Source organism: Wallemia ichthyophaga (genome assembly GCF_000400465.1).
Source record: "Wallemia ichthyophaga EXF-994 unplaced genomic scaffold scaffold24, whole genome shotgun sequence".
NCBI classification, from domain to species: domain Eukaryota; kingdom Fungi; phylum Basidiomycota; class Wallemiomycetes; order Wallemiales; family Wallemiaceae; genus Wallemia; species Wallemia ichthyophaga.
The window spans coordinates 59,816-86,379 of NW_008806297.1; the positions used below are offsets into that span (position 1 = coordinate 59,816).

Sequence of the window (26,564 nt, forward strand, 5' to 3'; positions counted from 1 at the left end):
GGTGCCTCTACCGATCTGAAATCATGTCGATGATGTCGATGCGATTATCGCGGACCGGAATCCGCTGGCGAATGAGGGAGCAGCTATTGAGCAGCCAAAAGCAAATCCTGAAAATTGCATTGGAATTCTCTCGCATTCTCCCCTTCTTACCAAACGCCCATGTCGAATAAGTTGCGTTTGGTGGCGTTGCCGATCAAGGCAACAACAGCGACAACGGCCACGCCGCAAATCACGCTTCTCTCCCAGCCGCCTACTGTGGCGCTGCAGGAGAACTACCTCACCAAGACGATCAACTGGTGCGATAGGCAGTGGAACAAGCTGAGTGATTCGGCAGACGGTCACTGGAAGAAGCGCGTGTGGAATGGTGGCGAGAGCGTAATGGATAGAGTGCCATACACGGAATGGGCGCTAAAACACATAGAGCCTGGCCAGAGCGTGGCCCCTAACAGCACCCACAAACTGGACATCCTCTACCCCAAATCGGTGATATCAGACAAAGACCTGCTCAACATGGTCAAAGCGAGTTTTATCAGCAGAGCCGCTAGACATCGCAGATCCATGTGGATAGCCCTCTTCATCGCTCCAATCACCCTCCCCGTTGCTATCATACCCGTAGTGCCGAATCTCCCGCTTTTCTATGTCCTCTGGAGAGCCTGGTCGCATTGGCGAGCTCATCGCGGAGCTGTCTATTTGGGCAGACTACTCGCTAACAACCAACTCAACCCGCGTGAGTCGGACGAGCTGGATCGGTTCATATCAACCCACCCCAATCTCACTACTAAGGATATCAACACCCTTTCGAAAATACTCAAACTCCCGCCGCAAGCAACCCTCGAAGCCCATAGAGCAGTGAAGCAGATCGATAGCGATAGCAAGAGGCAAGAGTAGACGATAATTTATGAATGACGTTATTTGCATTGGTATATCATGGTAGTCCATGTGATAGTTATAGTTACAGTGTTTGTGATATTTATAGTGATAGTGTCAGTGGTAGTGTCAGACAGTGTCTTATACTACCTCCATCCAACCCAGCTCCACACATCTAAATAGAGCGTCTTTGTTGAACTGCGCTGCATTGTAACCCACTATTTCTGCCCAGTTGATGGGCATCTTCTCGCGCTTTTTGCTTGCCTTCCACTTACCCGCATCCTTGACTCCCTGCCAGAGAAGAAATACGCGTCCTGTTATTTCGGGCGTTGGTCGAATTGCAAGCGATGCAGCTGGTTCGTAGAAGTCTGGTGTTGTGTGTTTAGTGGATGCGGTTGAGTATGACTGTGTCTCACCTTGGGGTAGGAATCTAAAAGCGATGTGTGGATATCTAAGTAAATGTGGGCTGTTGTGTGTTAGAGTGTGTGTTTAATAAAGGCTTCTCCCCACGCACACTATATCAGCCATGAAGCTGGTTCTCACCAGCGGATTAATCTGGAATTGCTCATTGAGTATCTTGTCCAATCTAGTCGCAAAGTCTTTTGTAGGGACGAGAACGCCGTTGTAGTCCACCAGATCTGGATTCGCAGGGTCGAATGGTGTCTTGTCATCCGGCGACAGACGTGCAGTGCCAGGTTCAGGACTGTAATTGAGATTGAGTTTTGAATGAGAGGAACACACAACCCCACTCACACAGCCTCCCAAGACAATCCAGCAGTCTTGCTTCCGCTAACCACATCCTCAACTACGCCTCCAGGTCCAACACGCAGGAAAAACCCAACTGTCTGCTTCCCGTTCTCTTTCTTGATTTCCGAGGTGGGCCATGTCGACACACACTTCCACGAGCTGGCGAGGCAAATCTCCAAAGTCAGGAACTGCTCTATGGGCGAGAAGAGCTGTATGAATGGCTTGCTGGAACAGGAGCGCATTTGAACTGTCTTGACTTGACCACTAGCGCTTGTAAGGTTGGAGAAGTTGAGGCCTGGTTGGATGTGAGATTGTCTTGGTTATTGGGTGTGTATGAAAATTTTACACACCCGACTCTATCTCTTTCCCGTGGAAGTTAATCCTGCCTTCCGCATCTGTCTTTGATTTGATAGTGAGCTGGCCCAGGAAATTACCGGCGATGGTCTGTCCACCCTGGCTTTGCGACCAGTCCATGTTAACCTGCGGGGTGAGTAGGGCAGCTTGTGCGTGTACGGACACACCTCCGGTAAAGCCTTTGTGTTCAATCTGAACATTTTCCCTTTGGCATTCTCAACAGTGATACCGATCTGAGTCCGCGGTCAGCCACTCAACAGTCTCTCCACGGCCAACTCCACTCACAGGCACAGGCTCGGGAGGCGGCGGTGGTGCTTCTATCCGACAGAAGCGGGGAGTCAATCGATCGCGCAGAGCAGACAGACACCACTTACTCTCCTCGGCGACGTGCGTATCTTTAGTAGCATAGACCTGGATCTCGGTGCGCAAAACGCTCTGTGTCGGCTGTCAGTGGGGGTGTCACGGAGAAGCCTCAGTCGAACCTTGCCCATTTTCACTACCTGATACACAGCGTCGTCGCCCAGTATGATAAGGTCGCCCTGCGCCGTGTTTGCGAGGTACCCGGGCGCCTCTTTCTTCTGCACGTGGCTAAGATACGAGTGGATTGTTCGGAGCGGGCTCACCTTTACGCCCAATCTGAAAACAAGGTTGTTGGGTATACACCATCGCTCTCCCGCCGATGCCATCGCTTCCTGTGGGCCGTTAGTCGTTCTCCTGTGTTTGGCGCATAGCCCACTGAGAGGGTGTTCGGGAGGGCGCAGGCGAGGTCTCTGCCACTCGCGCTGACGATCAGGATGCCGGGTGCTGGCTGTGGCTGTGGCTGTGATCCTGAAGGCATCATCGTCGGCATGGGCTGGAATTGGTAGTTAAGCACTGCCAATCACACAGTTAACGTCAGCTGGGCGCTTCTCAGAGGCTACAACGCACTCAGTTAGGCGATATCGAGTGTGATGATACAATTTGGTGTGATTGCGCGGAAACATCATGTCTGATGCTACACGTTGAGGTCTTTGCAGGGATTACAAGCATTGCAAACAGCCAATGACCTTGCCAACAAGTACTTTATATTTTATTCAATTTATTTTTTCCCAATTTTTATATTTTACATGGTCCGATTTACCATTACCGAATCTCTGATCAATATCTTATCAATCCAGCCATGAACCCCGCGGAAATTGACAAGACACCAGCGTCAAAGCTCCTCAAATCGGGCACTCAGATAGCGCACGATCTAGTGGCCGAGTCACCAACGGCGATGAGGCTGCTCAGTGCACAGATGCCTTTCTCCACGTTTGTTAAATACACAATATGGCTTCATGAGCTGTACGACACGCTCGAGACGTCGATACAGAAGCTCAGTAGCGATCCACACCTGTCACCGCTGAGCAGATTAGACGTGCTAGCCCGAGCACCGGCTTTGAAGGGCGACCTGACAAACCTGCTATCGCCCTCGATGAGAGAGAGAGTTCTCTTGAAAGGGGATGTGAGTTGGCGCGACCATCCTTTTGCGAAAGCGGTCCTGTGTCAGCTTCCTAGCAGTCTCGAGAACTATCGAGAGCGGATCAGGACAGCTAGCGGGCTGCAGCTCGCTGGACACGCCTATGTGCGATACTTGGGCGATCTAAGTGGTGGTCAGATCATACAGAGGAAGCTGGGTAAGGCGTACAAGCTGGAGGAGCTCGACGCGAAGCAGTTCTATGATTTCCCCCCGCTCGATCCTGCTCAAGAATACCCAGCTAACGCGGCTCAAGTGAAGAAGATCAAAAGCTGGTTCAGAAGATCACTCGACATAATCGCGCAGTCGGTGGAAGAGAAGACGATACTGATCGATGAAGCTAGCAAGTCATTCATATTCAACAGCGACTTGTTTATCGACTTGGAGAAGCATACAGTGGTAGCACCGGAACTGAACCAGTCAGGTAAGGAGCCAGTGGAAGAATCAATCAGAATGAGCTATGTTAGAGTACTGGTTGCGTTATTACTGCTTGTTGTCATCGGATACTGGGTATTGTAAAGTAAATTGTGTTTTGTCTGCGTTTACCTTTTTCACTTTGCACACTCACTACGATGGATATTTCAGTGCGGCGCTGGGATGGCGAGATAGTACCAGCATTAAGGAGGAGTGGGTTCAGCGGCTATTCCCGCGTGCGTCTCTGATATCAGCCAATTGCAGGACTTGAGTCAGAGAGCACTGAGATTACGCGGAGGATGTCGGCGCATAATGATAGTGCTACAGGGCCACTGAGCCAGTACAATGAGCATTACGGTCAGCATGAGCAGCACAGCGAGCAGTATCAATACCACGATGATCAGTATCACCAACACAATCTTCCTAACCTCCCAACCCCCAAATCCAAAGCGAAAGTGAAGCAAAGTCGAAGCAGGGACAACTTCGCGTTTGTAGAGCCCCTGCCTGCATCACTGTTGCATGAGAAGATGCCAGATGGTACAGCTTCAGATGACAGCAGCGAGGAGGACGCCTTGATTCACTCTACAGACGCACACATAAAGTTCCCCCAACAAATTCGACAGCCTGGCGGGAATGTACTCACCAAGAGCAATATACCTAGAATGGTGAGACCTCGCGCTAATACCAACTTGACAATGATGCATCAACGACATCGAAGCGACGATGACGAAATGATGGAGATAGCTAAAATGGGTCACACAAGCTATTTGAATGAGAATGCGGAGGGTATTTATGGTGGGTACGAGCGCGGCTATGATGGTGGATATCAACGTGGATCCGATGGTGGACATGAGCCTGGACATGATGGCAAAGATACACAGGAAAATGAATCAACTCGCGGTGAGAAAGCAATTAATAGCTCACAAGGTAGTAGAGCGCAGGGTGGTCGTAGTCACAGCTCATTTGGAATGTATGATAGCCACAACAAGCCAAAAAAGAAGATAAAAAAGAGAATGCCTGTGAAAGGACGAGCATCTGAGCCATACAGACCACAAAGACCACCAACGCCTGAGACAGTTGTGGATTTAGCGCCTTGGAGTGTACCACCGTCAACATCAACGAGCTTACCACCAGGAAAGAGTTGGGATGATGTAGTTGTGCCTACTCTGGCTCGCAAGATGGAAATGGAAAGAAATCGCGATGATATTGAGAGAAAGGCAGATAATAGAGTGAGCAAGGATGATATTGAGTTGGATACGATACAAGATCACCGCAATTCACAAGTCACACAAGATGAAGGCGTTAATGAGCTCACAAGTCAATCAACGCGACCAGAAGACATAGCTGAAATGGCATTGCCGAAAAGTGAAACACTAACACCGCACCAAAAGGAAATGTCAAAGACACCGTCACAAGACTCACATGGGGATATGGCTAAAAGCATGGCTAAGAGCTCAATGCAGCAGCCAACGCAGCAGCCAATGCAACCGACAACTAAACAACCGACGCAACAGTCACCACCACTGCAAAAAAACAATCAACCAGAGCAACGAGAGCAACGAGTGGAGAAGAAGGTGACAAATAAGCCAAAGACGAGCAAGTGCTGTGTAATAATGTAAAACGATATATAAATTTTATACCTTTCAAATAGTTCATGGACCACATCGACCAAGGTGACATGGCAGATCTCAGTGAGACGAATGGGCTAGGATTACCGATAAGGAAAAAGAGGAATTTTAAAAATCTGCAGCTGTCAGTGGAAGAGAAGAAATCGATACCCAAGGAGAAGGAGAAAGCTAAAGGGGAAGAGAGGTTGAAGGAGGACAAGGGAGAATTGCAGCAGGCGCATTCACAGCAGTCGCAGCAACCACATCCAATGCCACCGCCTCAACGCAAAAACAGACCACCGCCTCTACAGCCAGCATCGACGAATACGCCAATGTATCAATCACCAGAGGACGATCTCAGTGAGAGAATAGCGTTGCTCGATCCAACTGGTCAGAAGGAAATAAGGGGTGATGAACTCAAAGTTCTTGATGAGCTGGGTTCTGGAAATGGTGGTACAGTGTCGAAAGTTGTCCACGAGCCTAGCAACACGACGATGGCGAAGAAGACAATCCTCATTGAAAGCCAATCACCAATTCGCAGACAAATACTGCGCGAGTTACAAATACTGCATCACTGTCATTCTGACTACATAATTGAATTCTACGGTGCGTATTTAGAGGGACCGCACATATGTATGTGTATGGAATATATGGATAGAGGGTGGGGAATATATACAGAAAACACAAAGAACGCATCTAATACACCCAAAACAGCTCCCTTGATCGCATTATACGCAAACATGGACCAGTATCATACGATGTTTTTGGTCAAATCGCTTTGAGTGTCCTGCGCGGGTTGACATATCTGTATGATGTGCATAGGATCATCCACAGAGACGTTAAACCGTCAAACATACTAATAAACTCAAAGGGACAGATAAAATTATGTGATTTTGGCGTTAGCGGGGAGCTTATCAACTCGATAGCAGATACCTTTGTAGGTACATCAACCTACATGTCTCCGGAGCGTATCCAGGGCGCACAATATACCGTCAAGTCAGATGTGTGGAGTTTAGGAATTACCATGATAGAGATAGCGCTTGGTAGATTCCCATTTGCAGATGTGGAAGAGGAAGAGAGTGAGGAGGAGGGTAGAGAGGATGATCTGACGCTGAATGCCAACTCAACGCTGAGTCCATCGAATGCTACAAGGCCTAGGGCTTCTTCAAGAGCAGGAACTACTATAGGAGTTACTCAAGGTGTTGCTATGAAGCAGTCGGTGAAAACACACGCGCCCAAGAAGAAGACAAAGGGGGTAATGTCGATACTTGATCTATTGCAATTTATAGTAAATGAGGATCCACCTAGGCTCACAAAGTTTGGGAAAAACGCACAAGATTTCGTCGACAAGTGCCTGATTAAGGATGTTAAATTACGACCAACACCAAAACAACTGCTCGAACAGAATTTAATCCAAGAAGCTTTAAAGAAGGAAATTAAATTAAATGAAATATTATAAATTAATTAATCTAAATGATTTCAATAGCGTGCGGCTTGAGAATGGTGAATTGGTGGTAGATCATGTTCCCTTTGAGATGGTCGATAGTGGCAGGGGCGATGGTGACAGGCAGAGATACGTCGAGAATGGCGGTACCATCACTAAAGCCACGCCTGTCCAACTCAAGCGCTCGATTTCCACCCAGCAATCAACACTACGTCAGCGACAGGATCAGCTTGCAAAAGAGAAGGAGAGCAAGAAAGCTGTATTGTTAGATACACCTCCTGCAACAGGAAGGAATGGCAAAGGAGGTAAAAGCATAGTGGGGATGGGAATGGGTGTCAAGAAACTACCTCAACCTAAGCCTGCTTCTATTCCAACAACCTCAGCAGCTTCAACAACCTCAACAACCTCAACAACCTCAACAAACACAGAAGCTAACCCTCCAACGCCATCCACACATCCGGATAAACTGGTTGAGTTGAAAACACGCGTCGTTCAACTCCTTGCGCTGAGATCAATGGAAGCGGGGGAGGTAGTTAGCAAGTTAGACGCACATCCTCAAGACATCCAATACCTGCTCAGCCAAGTAGCCTACTCGCAGAAAACAATGCAGACATCCACCCCACTCTTTCACATCAAACATGAATTGTGGAATGATGTACGGGTGGACGACTGGAGTGAGTACTCAGATTCAGAGAAACAGCAAGTGGCGGCAGCCGTGAGGCGCAAGACGGGCAAAATTAGTCAATGTATTGCTAGCACTGTTGCTCCGAGTAAGGACAAGGAGAGGGACAAGGAGAAAGACAAAGATGGCAAGAAAGCTGCACCTGCAAAAACAAGACAAAACCTTCTGCGTGCGTCTCAAGGAAAGAAGGTTAGCAGGTCACCGTCACCCGCCAATTCCAAGGCGATGCTTAATTCTAAGGATGCATCGTCTAGCGGTAAGGATAAGGAGAAAGACAAGGAGAAAGGCAAGGATGTAGACAAGGAAAAAGATAAGGGTAAGGAAAAGGACAAGGAGAAAGATAAGGATAAGGACAAGGACAAGGAGAAAGAAAAAGACACACAGTCATCAAATGGCTCAAGGAGTCCGAGTGTGCTCTCCGCGCACTCATCTTCAGCTGCTAGCAAGGATAGTGCAAAGAGAAAGCGCCAAGATGAAGCAGCGGAGGCAGCAAAAAATGTTACAGCCACTCAAACCAAGACAACAACCTCAAAGCGAATGAAGAAGGGTGAGTGAGGGTGGTTGATTTTAAGTGGTAAAGATGACTAACGATATCCCCAGATGAAAGTGCTACTCGATCGAAACAACGAAGCAAGATAGATTACACGTCGTCAGAAGATTCAGCAACACCACCGCCACCAAAACCCAAGATGAAAGGGGTTGACAAGAGGCTGAACAATGATGAGAATTACAAACAACTATATCAGCAGTACCTGTCAGCAATGAACACGTTACAAACACAACATGCACTATATAAAGGGGAGTACGAAGGAACACATGACTTACCTACAATGTTACTGGGTGAAGGAGCAATACAGGCTTTAGTTATTGGAGTGAATGAAATGCACAAGCAACTAAATGAGATACGTCGTAAAGATATGCAAAGAAATGGAGAATAAAGATTATACCAAATTCAAGATGAATAGTTTGAATAGTTTACAACAGTGATTACTGGGTACATATTTACAAATATATACACGTTAGATGCTAACTAAATGTTCAATGTCAGTTGGTGAGTTGTGTGATAGATTAGATTCAGTGAGACCTATGCATATGTCAGGGAGGTCATCAAGATGAGAATTTTCTTGAGGTTTTGTGGGTAATTGGACGAGCATCGAGAGGCTAATTGTAGGGTTAGAGACGTTGTTTTTTATGGGAGGAGGGAGTGATTTGACGGGATTTTCGAGTTGCAGTCTGCGCTGTCTTTCATCCTCTTGACGTTGACGTGAGAGATCCGCGAGGGCTTGAAGACGTTGTCTGCGCTCGTATTGGTCGTCTCTGCCTCTGTAAATTGGGGGCCAGAATCTGGATCTCGGTTTAGAGAAAAGGGCGAGACGAGCAGCGGCGCTTAGCCAGCCGGGGCTGGGATTATTTTCATCGTTAGAGTTGTCAGAAGATTGTAAAATATGAGTCATGGATTGCGGGACCGAGATTGTCGCAGCGAAAGGTCTTTGATAATCGACATTTGAGCGAGAGTCTTTATCAATAAAAACCTCAAACAACTCGGGTTTATTGCCTAAATTGTTTATATTTGACATTTCAGTGGAGTTGTTGGGATGATCAGTGTGATTGGTGAAGAAAGGGAAAATGCGGGGTTGATCGGTGGGTAAACCAAGGTGGAGTGCTCTTCTACGTAAATACCAAGTGCGTAAAATTAAACCAGAGGAAACAGCCAATAAGATGGCAATAACGATCAAGAAAATGATGATGAATAGTTGATGGGTCTGTTGTGTTTTGAATTTTTAAATATTATTAAAATTAAAATAAATACTCACAGTTTGACCATCATCATTATTCTCATGTCCATTTGTATGTTGCCTTGCAAGTAATTCCATCATCTCATTGTTCAATTCAAACCATTAAATATAACCAAATATAATTAAATATAATTAAATATTATTGAATATTATAAACATTATTCAGTAAACACGAGAACATGTCCTCATCCAATAAACCACTCACCTCTGTCAAAGTGGCTGTCAGGATTAGGCCAACAACCACTCAAGACTCCCATTTAATTCCTTCAAGATGGCAGAATTCTGTCGTTGAACCTTCCTCCAATTCCTCAATCAACATCCACAATTCCTCCTTCTCCTTTGATAGGGTACACGGACCTTCTGACACTCAAAACACTATCTACAACGACAACGTTGATAATCTCGTAAATAGCTTTGTTGATGGTTACAACGTTACTATCCTCGCGTACGGCCAAACTTCCTCGGGTAAATCCTATACCATGGGTACTTGCATCTCAGACAGCGCACATGATACCTCAATCGACTCATCTACCGGTATCGTCCCTAGGGCAGTGGATCACATCTTCCACTCTCTCGATTCCAAAGGCGTCGACTTCTCCCTCAAAAACTCTTTTGTTGAAATCTACAATGAAGATTTAGTCGACCTACTTGGCCCAATTGGTGTTGAAAGACCTCCCGTTACGATCAGAGAAGCTTCCAATGGTACCATCATTTGGTCCGGTTTGAGAGAACCCCATGTTGCCTCCTCACAGGATGTTCTCAACAACTTATATACCGGTTCCAACGTCCGCCAAACGAACGAGACTGAGATGAACGCTAAATCCTCTCGCTCTCACGCCATCTTCTCTTTAACTCTCACCCAGAAGAAGTACGTCGGTCCAGGTCATCCTCCTCAATCATCTCCTAATCCTCCTTCCACTCCTCGCTCTCGACCTTCTTCAAGTATTGCTCAAAGGGTCGCTTCCCCTTCGTTTAATCGTCCTTCAACTCCTACTTCTTCTTTCAAATCTGGCTTGCGTCCACCATCTAGTATGAGCAACAGATCTCCATCACCAGCTAAAAAACCCATCCAAGATGAAGATGATGGTAATTACATTACAATTACTTCTAAATTTCATTTCGTCGATTTAGCTGGTTCTGAAAGATTAAAAAGAACAGCTGCTGAGGGTGCTAGAGCTAGTGAAGCTATATCCATCAATTCTGGTTTACTCGCACTCGGTAATGTTATCAGCGCTCTCGGTGACCCTTCTAAAGCCAGAGCAAAAACTTATATACCATACAGAGACTCAAAGTTAACCCGCCTCCTACAAGACAGCTTAGGTGGCAATGCTCAAACCACTATGATTGCCTGTGTTAGTCCTGCAGAGTACAATACAAGCGAAACCATAAATACTCTCAAGTACGCCAATAGAGCTAGGAATATAAAAAACAAGGCTGAAGTTAATCAAGTTGATGCTGGTTGGGAGGACATTGAATGGTTACAAAGTACTGTCACAAAGCTGAGAAAGGAATTGGGTACCCTCAGAGCAGGTAAGATACCTGACACCTCAAGCTCCACCAACTCTTCTAAAGAACAAGTCGAACATCTAGAAAACAAATATGAAGAGTCTACTTCTGAACTGGAAAACTTACGCTTACAACTCTCTAACGCCGAAGATTCTCCAAATGTACAACAGAAAGCTTCATCGTTTGCAGAAATGGTAGCACCGGTGATTGAGGAGTATGAGCGTACTATAAATACACTAGAATCTGAACTTAAGCTGACAAAAGCTGCCGTTAGTCATACCAACATGGTTTACTCCGAAAGAGAGAGTGAATTTGATGAGCTTGCCGATAGAGAGGCGAACCAGACTAATCTAATTGAACAACTTCATGGGAGGTTGCAAAAGTTGATCACTCGAGAGTCCACCACTGAAGCTTACGTTAAGGACCTTGAGAGTCAGCTCAAGGTTTTAACAGAAGGCGACGAAAGCTCTGCCGCTGCTCTCGCTGATATCAGGAAAGAACTCGCCAAACACCGTGAATTAGAATCTAAGAATGAGCAATACATACTCGATGTCGAGAGTAAGCTGAATGGTGTTGAGCATCTCAATTCTGGTTTGGTTGAAAAGGTGGAGATGCTCGAGAAAGAGGCACATGAGCGTGATGAGCAGCTTGAGCAACTTGAACTACGCCTCAATTTATATAACGACGGTGATGACAGTAAGGCTATTCTTGCTACAGTCGACAAAACCAACGCGAAGCATGCACATATGGAGGTTAGACTAGAGGAATTAATCAACGAGAGGGAAAAACTGTTTGAAGAGAGCACCATACTGAGAACAACCGCTGAGCAAGAAGGTTTTGCACGTAATGATGCCCTTAGACGTCTTGGGGAAGTGGAGTCTGAAAAGACAAAGATCGCAACTGCGTTCAAATTGGAAGGTGGAAAGATAAACACCAATGGCATTGGTAATGGTGTTAAAGAGATAACACCTCCAAATACGCCAGGCCAGAGTCAATCACAAGATGAACATATTCTCAAATCTGAATTGGTAGAATTGAGAGTTGAATTACAGAAAATACAAATGTTGCACAAAAAAACACTCAACGAGTTAGACACCCTTCAATCCAGATATCGCGATGCATTGAAGGAGATTGGTGAATTAACTGGACAAATTGAAGAGCATAAATTAATCAACACCAACGAAGATGGTGTTATCGCGACTGGTTCTCAACCTGCAACTCACATAGTTGACCAATCAACTGGAAAATTGAGAAGAAAGTTATCGTTTGAGTCTGGTGGTATAACTTTGCCATCTGGATCTGGAGCAGTGAAGGATGTAAAACGAAACAGTATTTCTATTCCACGCAGAAATTCACTGCAGAATTTACAATCACCAACCAATTTGGCAAGGACATCGGCTTTTTTTGGTCGTCAGCCCCTCGTAACAGGAGGTGGGAATGGAGGGGCGACGACATCGGCAGCGACATCCGCAACAACACCAGCAACAAGCTCAATGACACCAGCGACAAGCTCAACACCCCCACCATCAGCACCTCCAACAACCCAAAAAGGAAATGGACATGCGCGTACACCCTCCTTGTTATTATCCCAGGAATTATCCTCGCATCGTCAATCGCGTTCGAGCTGGGCAGGTCCTCCGTCACCAGGAGTCAGTCCTCGACTTAGCATGAACAATTCGCCTTCAAGGAGTATTGAAAGTCTTGAAAGAGAAATTCAAACACTTCAAAAGACTCTCAAGGATAGAGATGACGAGATTGACATGCTTGAAAAGGAGATTCCTCAGTTGAAGAGGGCTAGTAGTGCTAAGGAGGTCGAGGGCACAGGCAGTGATGTCGCGTTTGAAAGTCACAGTCACAGTCACAGTGATGTTGACGGTGATAAAGACGCGGACATCAAACAAGAGCATATCGCTCGTTTCAATGAGTTGATGACGTACGTGTACCTTCATGATATCAACTCAACTCACAACATACAGCTCCATGGCAATTAAGGAGTCTGCCCATAGTGAACAGATTGAGCGACTGAAAAGTTCATACGACCTCGAAAAGCGTCAGAATGAAGACTTGAAGTCGCTTACCAAGATGCAGATTACCAACATGTCTACCGAAGTAGAAGCTTACAGAAATCAACTCGAAGGACGCGACAATGAACTCAAGAAATTGGAGGAGAGTCTCGAAGAAGCCGAGAAGGAGTTCACTACAGCAAAAAAGACATTAACAGACGCCCACTCCATCGAGCTTGCCAGTGTCAAAGCTAAACACCAAGAGGTCCTCTACAACACCAACTTGGAATACGATAAGATGTCTAACAAGACAGAGAAAGACGTTGAGCGTGAAAGTCTTATAGAAAAGATCAAGATGTCCCACGAGAATTCACTCAACGGAATCAAAAAGGAGTATAAAGAAGTTGTCAATGTACTCAAATCTTCCAACGAAAGTCTTATTAAGGAGGTTGAAGAAGTGAAGAACAGGATGACATCCAATCACGAAGAAACTATAAGCGAGCTACGCAGAAAACAAAAAGATGAATTAGAGAGAGCATCACTTTTGGCAAGTGACGCTCAAAGCGAGATGCACGACGAGTATGCAAAAGTCATCGAGGGTATGAGGAAGGAGTATGATGAGAAGGTTGTCAGCGATCGTGAACGCCAAGATGTTGCAAACCCGCTGGAGGAGGAGTTGCGATTTGTGAAGGAGAGTATGCAAGGACAACAAGTTGAGACCATCAAGCTCAAGGAGCAGCTTAGTAACGCTGATGCTGAGAGGGACGAACGCGCAGGAAATGCTGACGAGGTTGCTGCTTTGAGATCACAGCTGCAAATGCAAAAGGAGCGTAACGAAAGTGATCAGAAGAACTTTGCGGAAGCTCTCCAGACGATCGAAGGTGCCATCAACGAGAGAGATAGTCTGCAGGTCGAGAGAGATGAACTACAGGCTGAAGTGAACGACTTTACATCGCGCAACAACTCGTATGAATACCAACAACTCGAACTGACACGATCGAAGGAGGAAATCTCATCCCTCACGCATGACAGATTACGTTTGGAGAGTGCGTTGAAGGACTACGAAAATGTCAGAATGAAGGAGAACGAGTTACAATCGCCGGTTTTAATAGATGCAGCACCAAAGTCTCCACGTTTGTCTAGAGGCAACTCAGGCGGATCTAATGTTCCGCCTCCGACACCGCCACCGTCGATACCCCCACCGCCACCACCTCAGAACGGTAAGCAGAGACAGTCGACGTCATCACGTCCGGAGAGTGCAGCAAGCATCCGCTCGCAGAATGAGATGCACCCAGAAAGTATCAAGCAGCTGGAGGAAGCTGAGCAGCAGATAAAGACGCTTACCAAGCAACTCGACCACTGCGAGGCGGATCTCCAGGCGAACATCGATCTCGTGCAGACGTTGGAGAATGCATTGATGGGTGAGTGACCATGCTTAATTACCTAATTTTGCTGACAGACTTACAGACTCAGAGAGATCTCTAAGAAAGGCGCGCGTGAACATGAACGATCTGGTTAAGGACAGAGACATGGCGACAGCGCAAGTCACCCAACTGCGACAAGAGATCGATAGCAAACAGCAGGAGATCGATAGTACCAGACACAGCGTCGTCGAGGAGAGGAGACAGTCTGCACTCAAGCTCGACCAGGAGAGGTCGCAGAGAGACAGAGCCAGAGCCCAGCTCGAGCAGCGTGTCGAAGACATGCAGAAAAGAAGTGGGTTTGAGTTGTTGATTTGTTCCCGCTGACCCACATCCCACAGAAAGCAAATTGCGTTGCTTCTAATTTTGTCGCAGCGTTGTGAAATCACCGAATACTTTAAACTTTGTACTATATTTATTTCTTTCCTTTCCTTCATGCTACATTCTAGACGCTCAGCATGACGTTAGCAAAGTGCAAAGATTTACTGATTGTTGTATCAGATTCTCTTTCTTCGCCGTCCAAAATAAGCATCGGCAAAATCACTGATGATAATTAAATCTGATTATTTGTTAAGACGATACATGTTTAAACTGCGTCCATCAATACTTCTTAAAGCATGAGGAGTCAAAGGCGGTGCTGAATTTACTGGGAACATTTCTTGACTAGCGTCTTAATTTCTGAATTTTTGGTGAACCTCAATTACATTGAACCACCTCACTGTGCTGTTACGCACCTGCCCTGCAGGTCAGCTCTGCCCGTTTTAGCTGACAAATATGTAATAAAGGAAATCGTATGTACATGTCAGTTTGGCCGAGTGGTTAAGGCGCTTGACTCGAACGGCGAAATCAAGTTCTCTTTGGGATCACAGGTTCGAATCCTGTAGCTGACGAATATTTTTGACTTCGGCACCAATTTATGGACAGCCTGTTATACTTGTGCATTTGGACGTCTTCTGTGCAGCGTCGTAATCCTCACTTACTTTATGCACATCACTCGCGATCGTGACACGTTACAGGATTTATACATTATAATACACTACACAGTACTGTCGATAAGGTTTAGCAGGAGGGAGCCTCCCAGTGCGAATCCCACCAACGATAACGTGACTGCGTTCAATAGCCACATATAATGCCTTCGCTGAGAGGCTCGCTGGTGTGTGCGCAAGGCTGAGCGCCCGACTTCCAGCTCAATCGCGTCGCTGCGCCATGGCCTGGAGAAGGGCAGATTGAACGAGTGGAGTACAGCGTTGACAAGCTCGGAGCCGTCGAGGAAGGGCAGCGGGAGCATGTTGACCATGCCAAAGGTCACCGAGAGTGTAATGATGTAGTTTGCGAGTGTTGAGAGAAGGTAGATCAAGTACTCCGGCATCAGTGCGGGATATCGAGATGCGTAGTCTGACACTTTCACTGAGGTTGTGTCAGCCAGCTCCGCTACATCCGCTGCACCCACAAGTCTCCCACAGAAAGCGCTTGCTGCTCTGGACAACAACGCTTTCCCGCTCATTCTCCTTCCCGAGGTATCCAATGCGCAGCATGTGTGACAGCGGGTGAGGGCGCACACACACGGACTTCTCCTCGTCTGTTTCCAGACAGTTTACGGGTTCTCCCAGCATCACTTCGGATGGATCTAAACAGGCTTCGCGGTTGGCAAGCAGAGTTGCCTGGTGGGCTACAAAACAACCCGCACCGCTTACAGCCTCCTCTAAGCTGGCGCTCCGGCAGCATGATGTTTCTGAGGCTGTTGGAGTGCTCTTGTGAGTGGAGGCCTCCATCAGGACGACTCCACTTACAGTTGAACACAGCTAAATCGACTAACCAAGCGTAATGGCTTTTTGGCTCCTTGGTTCTCGACAAAAGATAATCGTCCCAAATATCCACGTCCATCTCATCTACATCACTGGGCCTACCTAAATTAACCGTGTCTATAGACGTAATTATAGCGGCGGGATGTATATACCCATAGAGCTTATTTTTCTGTGCTTTAGTTAGCGACGTATCCCGTGCCATCCCGAGAAAACCTCAAGGACACTTTCGAGTCACAGCCTACCTCCGAAATCTCAGTGACAGATCTGCCATAGTCACCAACGTAGATGAAAAGCTGATCGCTGCAAATATACGCAGCCACACTCAGTAGCAGCGCTAGGATAAAGTTGTGGTAAGCGCCTGCGCAAATGATCCTGGCGCGAGGCCTGAGGGATATGTTTGCCAGCTGCGATTGGGATAGGGCAACGAATGCTCCTGGTATAAACGGAAATGCTACGGCCACACCTGCAGATACTATATCGACGCTTTCACTATAGATAATATTAGTCTGCCCTACGCAACGCAATGCAACCTACTATAGCGCCGCCAAGGCATGACCGGCCTCGTGGAATACTTGCACGACCACAAAGGCAAGGAGGAAAATGGGTAGGTCGGATAGCGGGTTTGTCCAGCCTGGCAGCTGGGGTGGGTCAAACGAGCGCGTCTATCGCGTATGACACTCACGACTGGCTTGATGATGAGATTCTCGGCGAGAGACTCGGATTCACGCCCTTCTGCATACCGTCTTGCGTGTAGATGCGCTGATGCGCCTCTGAATAAATTATAGAGCGCCTTGATAACGCTGGAGGAGTCCTTGAGAACAACTGCGGCGGTGAAGAATGCGGATGATATCGAGATGAGCACGCCTAGATCATAACTTTGCCGGATGAAACCCTTGTATTTACTCCCAGCGAGCACCTCCAGCCGCCGCGTGCTCATGAATTCGAATCTTCTCATTTTGATGTTGGCGTAGAGGGGTAAGAAACGATGGCGCGATGTGATGAAATGTCGCGGCAAATCACGCTCATTGAGGTACGAGTGTTTTAATCGCACTTGGCGGTATCTTTTGCAGCGTGATGTGCTGGTGGGATTGTTTTATAAACCGGTTTGAGCTACGCGCTCTATATTATCGATATTTGCAAGTACGTTGGACTGCGTATCGTATGCACACCATTTGCACGCTGACCCAGTCAGTCTTGGCTATAGCAAGGCAGCAAGATATCGTTCTTACCTGCAAATGTAAATATCTGACGTTCAGTGTATCATTGCTTAAATTCATGTGCTCAATTGGTTCTCATAAAAGTTTCACCTGTGGAGGCTAAACTTGCTGTAAAGATCTAACATCAGGATAAAATGCATACGAATTTCCAATATAACATTTACTTTAATTGTCTAGAGCAATTCTATGTGGTTTTGAACAGTAAATCTCTAATTATAATGTAATCTTTCTTTACAGCGACTGCATGATTATAACATTGTACTCGGTATGACGAAATGAGTGGCTTCCACAAGTTATTAAAGGCAAAAATAAAAGATTGGACTGTGTTCTTGCCCTTCAAAACCCGCAATACTCCTAAATCGCGACTTTTCCGAATTAAACGAAGCATTAATTGAAATTTTCTAGCTTCGTGAAACGAAAATAAGATACATTTATTTCTGAACCTGGCGAAAACCCGGCAAACTACCGCAATGATTAATTGGATTTTTCAAGATTGCACAGTTTTGATTTGGGTTATACAAAAACAGTCTGTAATCATCGCTTTCGTGGCTTAGGGGTTATAGCGCCGTGTTAACACCGGCTCATCTTCCAAGATGAACAGTTGCTCCGCGGAGGTCGCCGGTTCGATTCCGGCCGAAAGCTTTTTGTGTCACATTAATTATCTTGAAGTATTCTTTTTTCCACATTGTCTTGTTTTACGACTGTAGAGACATCTATTTTGCATCTTTGATATCTCCTAACTACTCTATTGAGCTGGAGTGGGTGGTGAAATGACGTATGGATCGCCGCGCTCCACATGGTAAATTGCGAATTGACTCCTGCTTACAACAACCAACAACGAGAATAATGTCAGATCCATACAGCGCCAAGTCAAGCACAAACGCCACACCACAAGAGAAGCTCGACCTGTTCCACGTAAGCCAGCTAGCGCACGACTCACCAACCACGCTGACGTCGTCCAGAGCATCATCAAGCCAGTGAAGACGTCGATGCTCGTCTCGCGCAACACAGACAGCTTCTTGCACTCGCGCGCCATGACTCCAGTCTCAGTGGATCACCTCACCTTCTACTATATTGCCAATGTGAAGAGTGGCAAAACCAAGGAATTCGAAAACGACTCCCACGTGAACATCTCTTACTACGATCCAGCGTCTACCAACTGGGCATCCCTCGCAGGCACTGCGACTGTCACACAGGACCAGAAAGTGATTGAGAGCGTCTGGAACCCAGGTCTCAAAGCCTGGTTCGGCGACTTGGGCGATGGAAAGCACACGGGTGATAAAGACGATCCTCGTATAATGGTCATCGTCGTTAAGCCCGTGTCGATCCACTTCTGGCACAACACCTCTTCCAAGCTTGGATTCACTTACGAGGTCGTCAAGGGCGCAGTCACGGGCGATGTTGCCTCTCCAGGCGAGCTGATGACGATTGAGAATGACGAAATCGAGCTCATTAACGGACTCAAGAAGTGAAATGCGTGACTTTGTATTATGATTAGAAATGCGACAATTATATCTTAGGTGTTTAGTGTGTGGAGTGTGTTTAATGCCATAAATAGTTTGAAATGCGAGTGTTAATATAGTGGCTGCTCAACAAGGCTGTGAGATGATGACTGGTGAGATTGTGAGTGTTGTTGGTGGTCATTAGAGTCTGACATCTGTCTGAAGGCCTCTGTAAGCGTGTGTACGAAATCTATCTTACCGCCTGAGCGAGTCAATGGAGGCGGTTGTGGCGCTTCAAAAACACTGAAAGATCTAGGTGCTTCTGCCATCTCCGGACTAGCCACTTTGAACTTTCCGTCGTCGTGAGCGTGGCCATCCTCCAGCTGGTCTTCCTCCACATAGCCATCGCCGTCATCGTACACCTGCACTGTTCGCCCATCGTCGTCTATCAGACTGAGGATGTCTTGGCGCGTGATACTTTCGTGCGTAATGGTTCTTGGCAGGTCTAGCTCGTGGGCGTGAGCGTGAGTGTTATTGTTGGTGTTGTTGTTTGTGTTGGTCGGTGGATTGATGATATCTTGAATCGCATTCCACTCAGCCTCGACGTCGTAGTCTGCTATCTGTTTCTGCAGCTGGTATTGTTCTGCGGAAAATTCGCTCAAATCGTCGTAACCGTGGTAATAGCCTGCATCGCGTTCTTGTTGGTAGTTGTTTGGTTTGTAAGTGTCTACTTGTGGAGGTTGTTGGTGAGCTTGATGAACTTGATGCGAATAAAGACAATCAATCACACCACCATCAACCTGCTCCGGCTCAGCAACATTCCCATCCTTCTGCTCGGTGAATTCTGCTACGTTTTCTAGATAACTTACGGCAGCATTCTCGGCAGATTTCTTGGAGGATTGCGAGTGTGTTTGAGACTGTGTTTGAGACTGAGACTGCGACATAGTCTGCGTCGTAGCAACAGTAGTCGGTTGAGAATTCTGTATATACGTGGATTCCACATTTAAAGGCACATGTGGATTCAATATCATCTCTTCCAGCTCCTCATGAGCGACGTCATCTTCATTCTTCTCGAGCCGCTTAAGCATGTTAACTTTCTTAGGCGGAGAAGGAGGAGACACTGGGATGGGTGGGAGATCCTTTGCTGGCGGCCTAACAGTCTGGGTCAGCAAACTGTCGAGTGAACTCCATATCTTAGGGTCGGTCGCTTTCTTCTGGTGTGTGGATGTCTTAATGTGCTAGATGGAAATGTTAGCGTCACAACTTAATCACGAGAAAAATACCTAACCCACCCTATCGAAGTCCTCAAACTTTACTCGACAGATCTCACAATACCCCGGCTTGAAATTCTCTTGCCGCTTGCTCAGCTTCTCCTTGTGCTTTTGTTTCGCTTGGAGCTTCTCCATATGGTTGTACATATCAACTGTTTCCTGGGATACTTGTGCATCTACTTGTTTGTCTACTTGCTTGTTTTCTTCCTTGGATGGTGCAGTTTCCTTTTGTTGAGTGTGTTGTGTTTTGGGAGAAATTAAATCATTAGTTTGCGCTGTTTGAGTTGTTTTACCGGACTGAGTATGCTCTTTAGGTGGTTTAGTCGTTGGGACCTTCCTCCTCGGCAAGACTTCTTTGAAAGCAGCACGAGCTTCTTTGGTAGCAAGAATATCTTTCGGTGGTGGTGTTGGTGCGGAGGAGATGACGCTCTCATTAGCGCTGTAATTAGCGCTATCAAAATTATCATCAACGACATCATGAGCACCTCGATTCTTAAGAGCAGCTACGCTTTCTTCAAATTTATTATGTTCGCGAGCTCTCAGCAGTGCCTGTGCTGCGTTGGTAGGTTTAGAGCTATCCTCGACGACCGCTTTACCTCTAGAGCTGCGTCTATGTTGGAGCAACTGTGCGAAAGACGTGTGAGCGGGAGCGTGTGAGTGATCGGACACTCTGCGTGGTGTCGTTCTTGTTGTTGTGTTAGTGGTGGTGGGTGTGGACAATGTTGTGTTTGCAGATGCCGACGCTGATGCTGAAGTCGACGTCGATGTCGATGCCACCGCAGTTTCATTCGCAATCGCATTCGCATCCGCCTCTCTCGAACGGGCATTTGCATTTGCACGTGTTTGTGCATTCGCTTGTGCAGTCTTGGGCCGGTGCTCTGTCGTGCGTTTATCGAGCTGCAGGACTCTTTTATCGCGCTGACCGGGTACACGTGCAGCCTGAGCTTGAGACGTAGCATTCGTGGAGGTGATAGTAACGCTGTTCCCAGATGCAGCCGCATAAGCGTCCTCAGCCTTGTCCTTCTGCCGACTGTGACTGTGACTTTGAATAAGATTCTGATTCTTGTCGACATCTTCCTGCAACTGCATTTGCATTTGCAGTTGCGCCTGATGGTGATGTTGATCCACTTCCATATCCTGCTCCAACTCCATCTCCTGCTCGCCGTGCTGCCCACTACCCACCATAGTAATAACGCCCTGTTTACACAACCTAGCTAGCTGAGCCTCGACAACGTAATTGACGTGCTCCTGCATTCCCCAGCCTTTACTAGCGTATACGCGTCCATCGAACGGTGCCTCATTCTGGTAATACTTTGTGAACGGGTTGCGCTCATCACGGCATGCGAACAAAATCGGCCAGGCCGCTTCCTCGTTTGCGCGCGGCACAGCGTACTCCTGTATCAGCACTGGACGGTGTGTCTCAGAAGCGTCTTCTACTAATACATACCGCACGTTGCGCGGGAAGTAGTACTGATCGATCTGGCGCACACTTCGGTCGCGCTCGGTTGTTCCTTGCAGTTTCTCCCGCTTGAGCATTGCTTTCAGACTCTGTTCGCGCGCGGTGGCGTGTGAATGTGAGTGAGAATGCACATGTGCATGTGCCTGCGTTTGAGAATGAGAAAGTGGATTCCCCCCCGTGTCATTCGCCAAGAGGTGGCGGAGGATGTTGTAGATCTTGGGATAACTCCACACCTTAATCTTAAATTCTTGCGCGCGTAGGAGGAGATCGTCGGCCTGTTGAATAGGGCCGAGAAAGGGGTTTTTGGGCTGGGTATCTACGATGCTGTGTTGGGTGTGGTTGAGTGGGTCTACGACTGTGTAAGCTGCGCTGCCCGTGACGGCCTCGTCGCCATATGTCGGCGTCGCCTGTCTGCTGAGCACCTTTGGCTTGTTCTCTTTGGTGCTGCTGGTGCTGTCGGTAGCCGCCTTGGGTATCTCCCGCGAGGTAATCACGTGTGTCACCTTGTTGGAAAAGAAATCGTCGACGCTCTGAAGCGTGTGGGTTAGGTGAGCGTATAAAACACGGAAACACACTCACTGCACCTAGCTTAACAGCCATTTGTACTATGTCCCCCTTTATTCCATTCTCCGGTGGCTTATCAAAGTAGAGAACGATATTCCTAAACGCACGCGTCCACTTTCTGATGTAGTCTTGGTCGCCTTGCCTGTCTACCTTGACACGCTTCGTACGCTCACGCTCAGGCTCATGCTCACGATTATTACTCGCCGTCGGCTCGAGCACCCGCTTCTTTGCGTTTATTGGACGCTTGAATTGGTCATCCATCGACCAGGCCTCTTGCTCTTTTCGACGCGTCGTCGTTACGCGTAAGAGTGTTATCAAATAATCATGTAATTATGTGAAAATTGATTTACATTTTAAATTACGCGTGGCCCATCTCCGATACACGTTTTTATTATTCTTGACAATCCGTTGCGGTGTTTAAAGGTGGAGAGGTCTATGTTGATTCCTGATTGGTTGAGGAGGTCAGCGTGATCAGTGGCCCCGTCTCCAAAGAGATCGCTGACTATCGCGAACACCATCTCTGTATCCTTCCTCTGGACATAGAGTACAGCATTTGGACCAGCGTCGAAAGTATACGCAGCCACAGCCCTTCCGGCGGCTTGGTTGAGTGCGTGCACCATACCGATAATCAACCGCGATACATCCGTCAAGTAGAAGATGGGTGGGTGGGTATCCAAGCAGCTTGCGTGGAAGCTATTGCTATCCCTCATGGTGATATCAGCAAATTTATCAAAGTCCTTGGCTTTAATAGCGTCGATAATATCTTGCATACGTTTTGGCACCACGTGATCAACTCTATGGCGTAAATAAGGGCTAGTCTCGACAGTCCTCTGCATTCCAGCAGTCGAGGGGACAGCTTTCTTATCCGCGCTGACGACACAGATGAGAGCATCTAGATCATCCCAATGAGATTGCGGGGCTATCTCAACAGCACTCGAATCACTGCCATCGTCTAGCTCACCCATATTCCATGCTACGAAGCCGCCAAAGAGAGACCTGCACGCAGAGCCCGAGCCCTGCCTAGCGATAGCCGATAGCTGGGTGTTTGTGTATGATGGCAGGAATATCTTCCCCAAGGCAAAGACGAGTGCAGCGAAACCTGATGCAGAGGAAGCGAGACCGGCAGCGGTGGGGAAATTGTTAGTGGAGTGGATAGAGACGGATGTGTGTCTTAAGGAGGAGTCCTCGGTCAACTGCCTCATAAGCTTGAGTACATTTCCAAGTCTCTCGCCAATCGCGGTTTCTTCATCGTTGAGAGTGAGTGTGTCTACGTGGGTATCCTCTGTAAGGTGTACACGCGTCTTTGAACACATGTCATCCTGTGAGAGAGTTACACTGAGCGAGCTGTTTGTAGGCAGATTCAATTTAACGTCGCGCTTTCCCCAGTACCTGGAATTGATCAATTGGGATTGAGAATAAAAATATTTAAATAGCTCACTTGATTACTGCGATGTTTACTGGCGCTGTTACGCTGATTTCTTTGGTTGCCGTCCTCGCGGACATGGTCGTTGGTTTCAACGGTCATGGCCCCAAATCAAAAGCCACAAAAGCCGCAATCTAAACGCAAGAGATCAGATCTCAACTGGAAGAAAGTTGATCATAAATTCGACGATGCTCTCGGTGATGGATGGATGGGATTGGAAGAAATTGAAGGCGTCGACGTTGATTTCCACGAGGGACACTCTGGAGAGCGTATAGTACAGCTCAAGGTGGGTGTAGGCGGTGTGTATCTCCCATCTCTAACCATCTCCCGCCATCTCCAGCCAACGTCACTCGAAAACGTCGTCGATGTCCCTTTCGTCGAGGATGACGAGCCAGCTGGTGCTTTGGAGAACACGGCCGACGACGCTGAACAGCCCGCAAAGAAAAAATCAAGAAAAGAGCAAATCAAGTCCGATAAGCGTCAGGCAGCAAAGAAGAAGCGTGCATCTGCCAAGCAAGCGAAGAGGGAGGAAGCGGAGGCTAACCAAGATAAGAATAAGGAACCTGAGGAAGCCGAGGAACCACAATACAACGCTGCAGTCTCAAAGATGCCTGAATGGTCACCAGATAATCTAAACATCGCTAAAGGCCTCCCACCAGCACTCCTTCACACTCTACACTCCAACTCCATCACTACACCCACTCCCATCCAGAAAGAATCCCTGAAATCATCCCTCATTAGGAAAGATGTTATAGGTGTCGCTGAAACTGGCTCTGGAAAGACTCTAGCTTATGGTTTACCCATTTTATCGAGGATTTTAGAGGGCGAGATCCCTGCTGAGGCTCTTGCTGCGCTTATTCTCTGCCCCACACGTGAATTGGCATTGCAAGTGGCTGGTGAATTGAGAAAGTTTGCTCCACAAGTAAGTCATGTGAGTAGGAGGGTGAACATCGCCACTGTGGTTGGTGGTATGTCTATACAGAAGCAGCAGAGACAGCTCGTCCATGCCAACATCGTTGTCGCAACTCCAGGTCGTTTATGGGAGGTGCTGATGGATGTGAGTGGGGTTTTCCTATCTGAGACACGCTAACAAACACACTCAGAATGGCACTCTCGCTAAACGTGCGATTAGAAGCCAATTTTTGGTCATCGACGAGGCTGATCGCATGATTGAGGCTGGTCATTTCGAGGAAATGGACAAAATACTGCGCATGACTCAGCGTACTTCCAAATCCTCAACTGCGCCTTTCCAGGATGAGTTTGAGTCGACTGAGATTGGTCTGCCTGAAGAGGTTCCTGCGACTGACGATATGCAAACGATGGTGTTTTCAGCCACCCTCTCTAAAGACCTTCAGCAGAATCTCAAGCGGAAGCGCAAAGCAGGGAGTGGGAAGAAGCAATCCACAGTCAAAACGTCTTTAGACGATCTCTTGATGAGGCTAGATTTCCGCGATCACGAGCCGACGATAATAGATCTATCGCCAGTGAACAGGGTGGTATCGACGCTGGAGGAAGCGCGTATAGACTGTCTATCCACGGACAAAGATCTCTATCTATACTATTTCCTACTGCGGTACCCGGGCAAGACTTTAGTGTTTGTGTCGTCGATAGACGCTATAAGACGACTAGTGCCGCTATTCGAGACACTCAAACAACACGTCTTCCCTCTCCACTCGGGACTACAGCAACGTCAGCGTCTTCGCAACTTTGACAGATTCAAAACACTACCACAAGCAGTGATGATAGCTACCGATGTCGCTGCGCGTGGGCTGGATGTGCCAGCCGTTGACCACGTCGTGCACTACCAGGTACCGCGTACAGCCGACGCATACATTCACCGCAGCGGTAGGACAGCGCGTGCGCAGCGGAGCGGGTTGGCTGTGCTGCTTGTCTCGCCTGAGGAGAGACGCATGGCGAATGACCTCCTGCGCCAGCTGAACAGAGGTGAGTTGAGTACTATTCTGCACACTCCACGCTAACATTGACACCTAAGACACCGGCCTCGCACAGCTCCAGATACACTTCAACATCCTCGATCAACTTAAGGGACGCATCAACCTGGCTAAGAAGATTGATGAGACTACGCACAAAACTAGCAAGGCCAAGTACGACGCGGGGTGGGAGAAGGAGGCTGCTGAAGCGCTCGGAGTGGAGTTGGACAGCGACCATGAAGAGACGCAGTACAATTCTCGCGGACAGAAGAAGAAGAAGGCAGCCCATTCTCACCTCGACGAGCGAGAAGAAGGTACCTTGTACAAGCAGAAGGAGGAGCTGAAGAGGAAACTTGCTCAGCCACTCATGAGCAGGGGCATTAGCAGCAAATATCTCACGACAAACGAGTCCTCGTTGGCACATGAGCTGGTGCACGATGAACACCACAAAAATATACTCGGTGCAAACACAAACAAAGCCACAAACGACGTGCGTAAAGGAGGCAAGAAGTAAGAAGCAGACGATGCGATGGGTACACGTCATGGAATATAATTTATAATTTATAATTTATAGATTTACACTATTTATTTCCTTCTCGTTAACAATGGAGAACGACGCTTCACTAGAGCTAGAAAGGGAACCATTGGAGGCGTCCAACGCAGGCACAAGCGACGAGACGACGTGGTTCGAGAAAGAGAAGGAGCGGCTGAGCAGAGAGATAGCGGGTGTGAGGGTGGCTAGTAGCGCGTCTATCATACTAACATACGCACAGGAATTTGAACAAGCGCTGAATAACTCCAATATGCTTGGAAGGCGTTTGGAGGAGGTTCTCGGCGTTGGGAAGGAATTCAAGACGATCGCTGCGCTTTGGGGGGTTTTCGGGAATATCGTAGGCACGCGCCCGGCAGACGGCGTGGAGGATGGCGGGCGGAGTGTGGTGCAGGGCGTGAGTGGGAATGGAGGTAATGAATTTGGTGGCGGTGATAGTGGCGTTGGTAGTGGCATACCGGGCACTGGATCATCGAATTACTACGCCTCTGCATCTGCATCTGCAGCTACTTCGAGAGCCGTGTAGGCGCACGGGCGCTGGCGCGTAGGCATATGCTGTGTATAAA

The 26,564-nt window shown here is 47.6% G+C and overlaps 13 protein-coding genes and 2 non-coding genes across 15 annotated transcripts; 10 read left to right on the top strand and 5 right to left on the bottom strand.

Moving 5' to 3' along the window:
- Positions 1 to 159: 159 nt before the first annotated feature.
- Positions 160 to 888, top strand: J056_002696 (uncharacterized protein; the record flags this gene model as incomplete). Its single annotated transcript, XM_009271961.1, has 1 exon — positions 160 to 888. One exon carries the CDS (start codon positions 160 to 162, stop codon positions 886 to 888), a length of 729 nt encoding a protein of 242 aa, XP_009270236.1.
- Positions 889 to 1,008: 120 nt separating this feature from the next.
- J056_002697 (uncharacterized protein) lies at positions 1,009 to 2,818 on the bottom strand (the record flags this gene model as incomplete). The annotated part of the gene is made up of 10 exons (XM_009271962.1): positions 1,009 to 1,235; positions 1,284 to 1,333; positions 1,382 to 1,570; positions 1,621 to 1,909; positions 1,965 to 2,094; positions 2,136 to 2,201; positions 2,254 to 2,403; positions 2,451 to 2,546; positions 2,592 to 2,660; positions 2,705 to 2,818. The coding sequence occupies 10 exons, from the start codon at positions 2,816 to 2,818 to the stop codon at positions 1,009 to 1,011; spliced, it is 1,380 nt and encodes a 459-aa protein (XP_009270237.1).
- A 309-nt stretch (positions 2,819 to 3,127) lies between these two features.
- On the top strand, positions 3,128 to 3,982 carry J056_002698 (Heme oxygenase 2; the record flags this gene model as incomplete). Its single annotated transcript, XM_009271963.1, has 1 exon — positions 3,128 to 3,982. The coding sequence occupies one exon, from the start codon at positions 3,128 to 3,130 to the stop codon at positions 3,980 to 3,982; it is 855 nt and encodes a 284-aa protein (XP_009270238.1).
- Positions 3,983 to 4,035: 53 nt separating this feature from the next.
- J056_002699 (Dual specificity protein kinase FUZ7) lies at positions 4,036 to 6,943 on the top strand (the record flags this gene model as incomplete). The annotated part of the gene is made up of 4 exons (XM_009271964.1): positions 4,036 to 4,090; positions 4,142 to 5,451; positions 5,529 to 6,145; positions 6,199 to 6,943. 4 exons carry the CDS (start codon positions 4,036 to 4,038, stop codon positions 6,941 to 6,943), a joined length of 2,727 nt encoding a protein of 908 aa, XP_009270239.1.
- Positions 6,944 to 7,019: 76 nt separating this feature from the next.
- On the top strand, positions 7,020 to 8,548 carry J056_002700 (uncharacterized protein; the record flags this gene model as incomplete). The annotated part of the gene is made up of 2 exons (XM_009271965.1): positions 7,020 to 8,157; positions 8,211 to 8,548. 2 exons carry the CDS (start codon positions 7,020 to 7,022, stop codon positions 8,546 to 8,548), a joined length of 1,476 nt encoding a protein of 491 aa, XP_009270240.1.
- An 81-nt stretch (positions 8,549 to 8,629) lies between these two features.
- J056_002701 (uncharacterized protein) lies at positions 8,630 to 9,484 on the bottom strand (the record flags this gene model as incomplete). Its single annotated transcript, XM_009271966.1, has 2 exons — positions 8,630 to 9,373; positions 9,425 to 9,484. 2 exons carry the CDS (start codon positions 9,482 to 9,484, stop codon positions 8,630 to 8,632), a joined length of 804 nt encoding a protein of 267 aa, XP_009270241.1.
- Positions 9,485 to 9,585: 101 nt separating this feature from the next.
- Positions 9,586 to 14,700, top strand: J056_002702 (Kinesin-like protein KIF21A; the record flags this gene model as incomplete). The annotated part of the gene is made up of 4 exons (XM_009271967.1): positions 9,586 to 12,845; positions 12,889 to 14,336; positions 14,383 to 14,631; positions 14,678 to 14,700. The coding sequence occupies 4 exons, from the start codon at positions 9,586 to 9,588 to the stop codon at positions 14,698 to 14,700; spliced, it is 4,980 nt and encodes a 1,659-aa protein (XP_009270242.1).
- A 437-nt stretch (positions 14,701 to 15,137) lies between these two features.
- On the top strand, positions 15,138 to 15,226 carry J056_004915. Its single transcript has one exon. It is a non-coding gene; the product is annotated as a tRNA-Ser (tRNA).
- Positions 15,227 to 15,372: 146 nt separating this feature from the next.
- On the bottom strand, positions 15,373 to 17,096 carry J056_002703 (Membrane-bound transcription factor site-2 protease; the record flags this gene model as incomplete). The annotated part of the gene is made up of 6 exons (XM_009271968.1): positions 15,373 to 15,743; positions 15,787 to 16,074; positions 16,127 to 16,310; positions 16,384 to 16,630; positions 16,676 to 16,779; positions 16,824 to 17,096. 6 exons carry the CDS (start codon positions 17,094 to 17,096, stop codon positions 15,373 to 15,375), a joined length of 1,467 nt encoding a protein of 488 aa, XP_009270243.1.
- An 801-nt stretch (positions 17,097 to 17,897) lies between these two features.
- Positions 17,898 to 18,000, top strand: J056_004916. Its single transcript has one exon. It is a non-coding gene; the product is annotated as a tRNA-Val (tRNA).
- A 204-nt stretch (positions 18,001 to 18,204) lies between these two features.
- On the top strand, positions 18,205 to 18,830 carry J056_002704 (Protein bli-3; the record flags this gene model as incomplete). The annotated part of the gene is made up of 2 exons (XM_009271969.1): positions 18,205 to 18,273; positions 18,321 to 18,830. 2 exons carry the CDS (start codon positions 18,205 to 18,207, stop codon positions 18,828 to 18,830), a joined length of 579 nt encoding a protein of 192 aa, XP_009270244.1.
- Positions 18,831 to 18,931: 101 nt separating this feature from the next.
- Positions 18,932 to 22,355, bottom strand: J056_002705 (Hsk1-interacting molecule 1; the record flags this gene model as incomplete). Its single annotated transcript, XM_009271970.1, has 3 exons — positions 18,932 to 20,038; positions 20,093 to 22,060; positions 22,110 to 22,355. The coding sequence occupies 3 exons, from the start codon at positions 22,353 to 22,355 to the stop codon at positions 18,932 to 18,934; spliced, it is 3,321 nt and encodes a 1,106-aa protein (XP_009270245.1).
- Positions 22,356 to 22,447: 92 nt separating this feature from the next.
- Positions 22,448 to 23,407, bottom strand: J056_002706 (Diphosphomevalonate decarboxylase; the record flags this gene model as incomplete). Its single annotated transcript, XM_009271971.1, has 1 exon — positions 22,448 to 23,407. One exon carries the CDS (start codon positions 23,405 to 23,407, stop codon positions 22,448 to 22,450), a length of 960 nt encoding a protein of 319 aa, XP_009270246.1.
- Positions 23,408 to 23,617: 210 nt separating this feature from the next.
- On the top strand, positions 23,618 to 25,962 carry J056_002707 (ATP-dependent RNA helicase MAK5; the record flags this gene model as incomplete). Its single annotated transcript, XM_009271972.1, has 4 exons — positions 23,618 to 23,803; positions 23,858 to 24,574; positions 24,621 to 25,461; positions 25,511 to 25,962. 4 exons carry the CDS (start codon positions 23,618 to 23,620, stop codon positions 25,960 to 25,962), a joined length of 2,196 nt encoding a protein of 731 aa, XP_009270247.1.
- Positions 25,963 to 26,053: 91 nt separating this feature from the next.
- On the top strand, positions 26,054 to 26,524 carry J056_002708 (uncharacterized protein; the record flags this gene model as incomplete). Its single annotated transcript, XM_009271973.1, has 2 exons — positions 26,054 to 26,176; positions 26,222 to 26,524. 2 exons carry the CDS (start codon positions 26,054 to 26,056, stop codon positions 26,522 to 26,524), a joined length of 426 nt encoding a protein of 141 aa, XP_009270248.1.
- Positions 26,525 to 26,564: the final 40 nt, after the last annotated feature.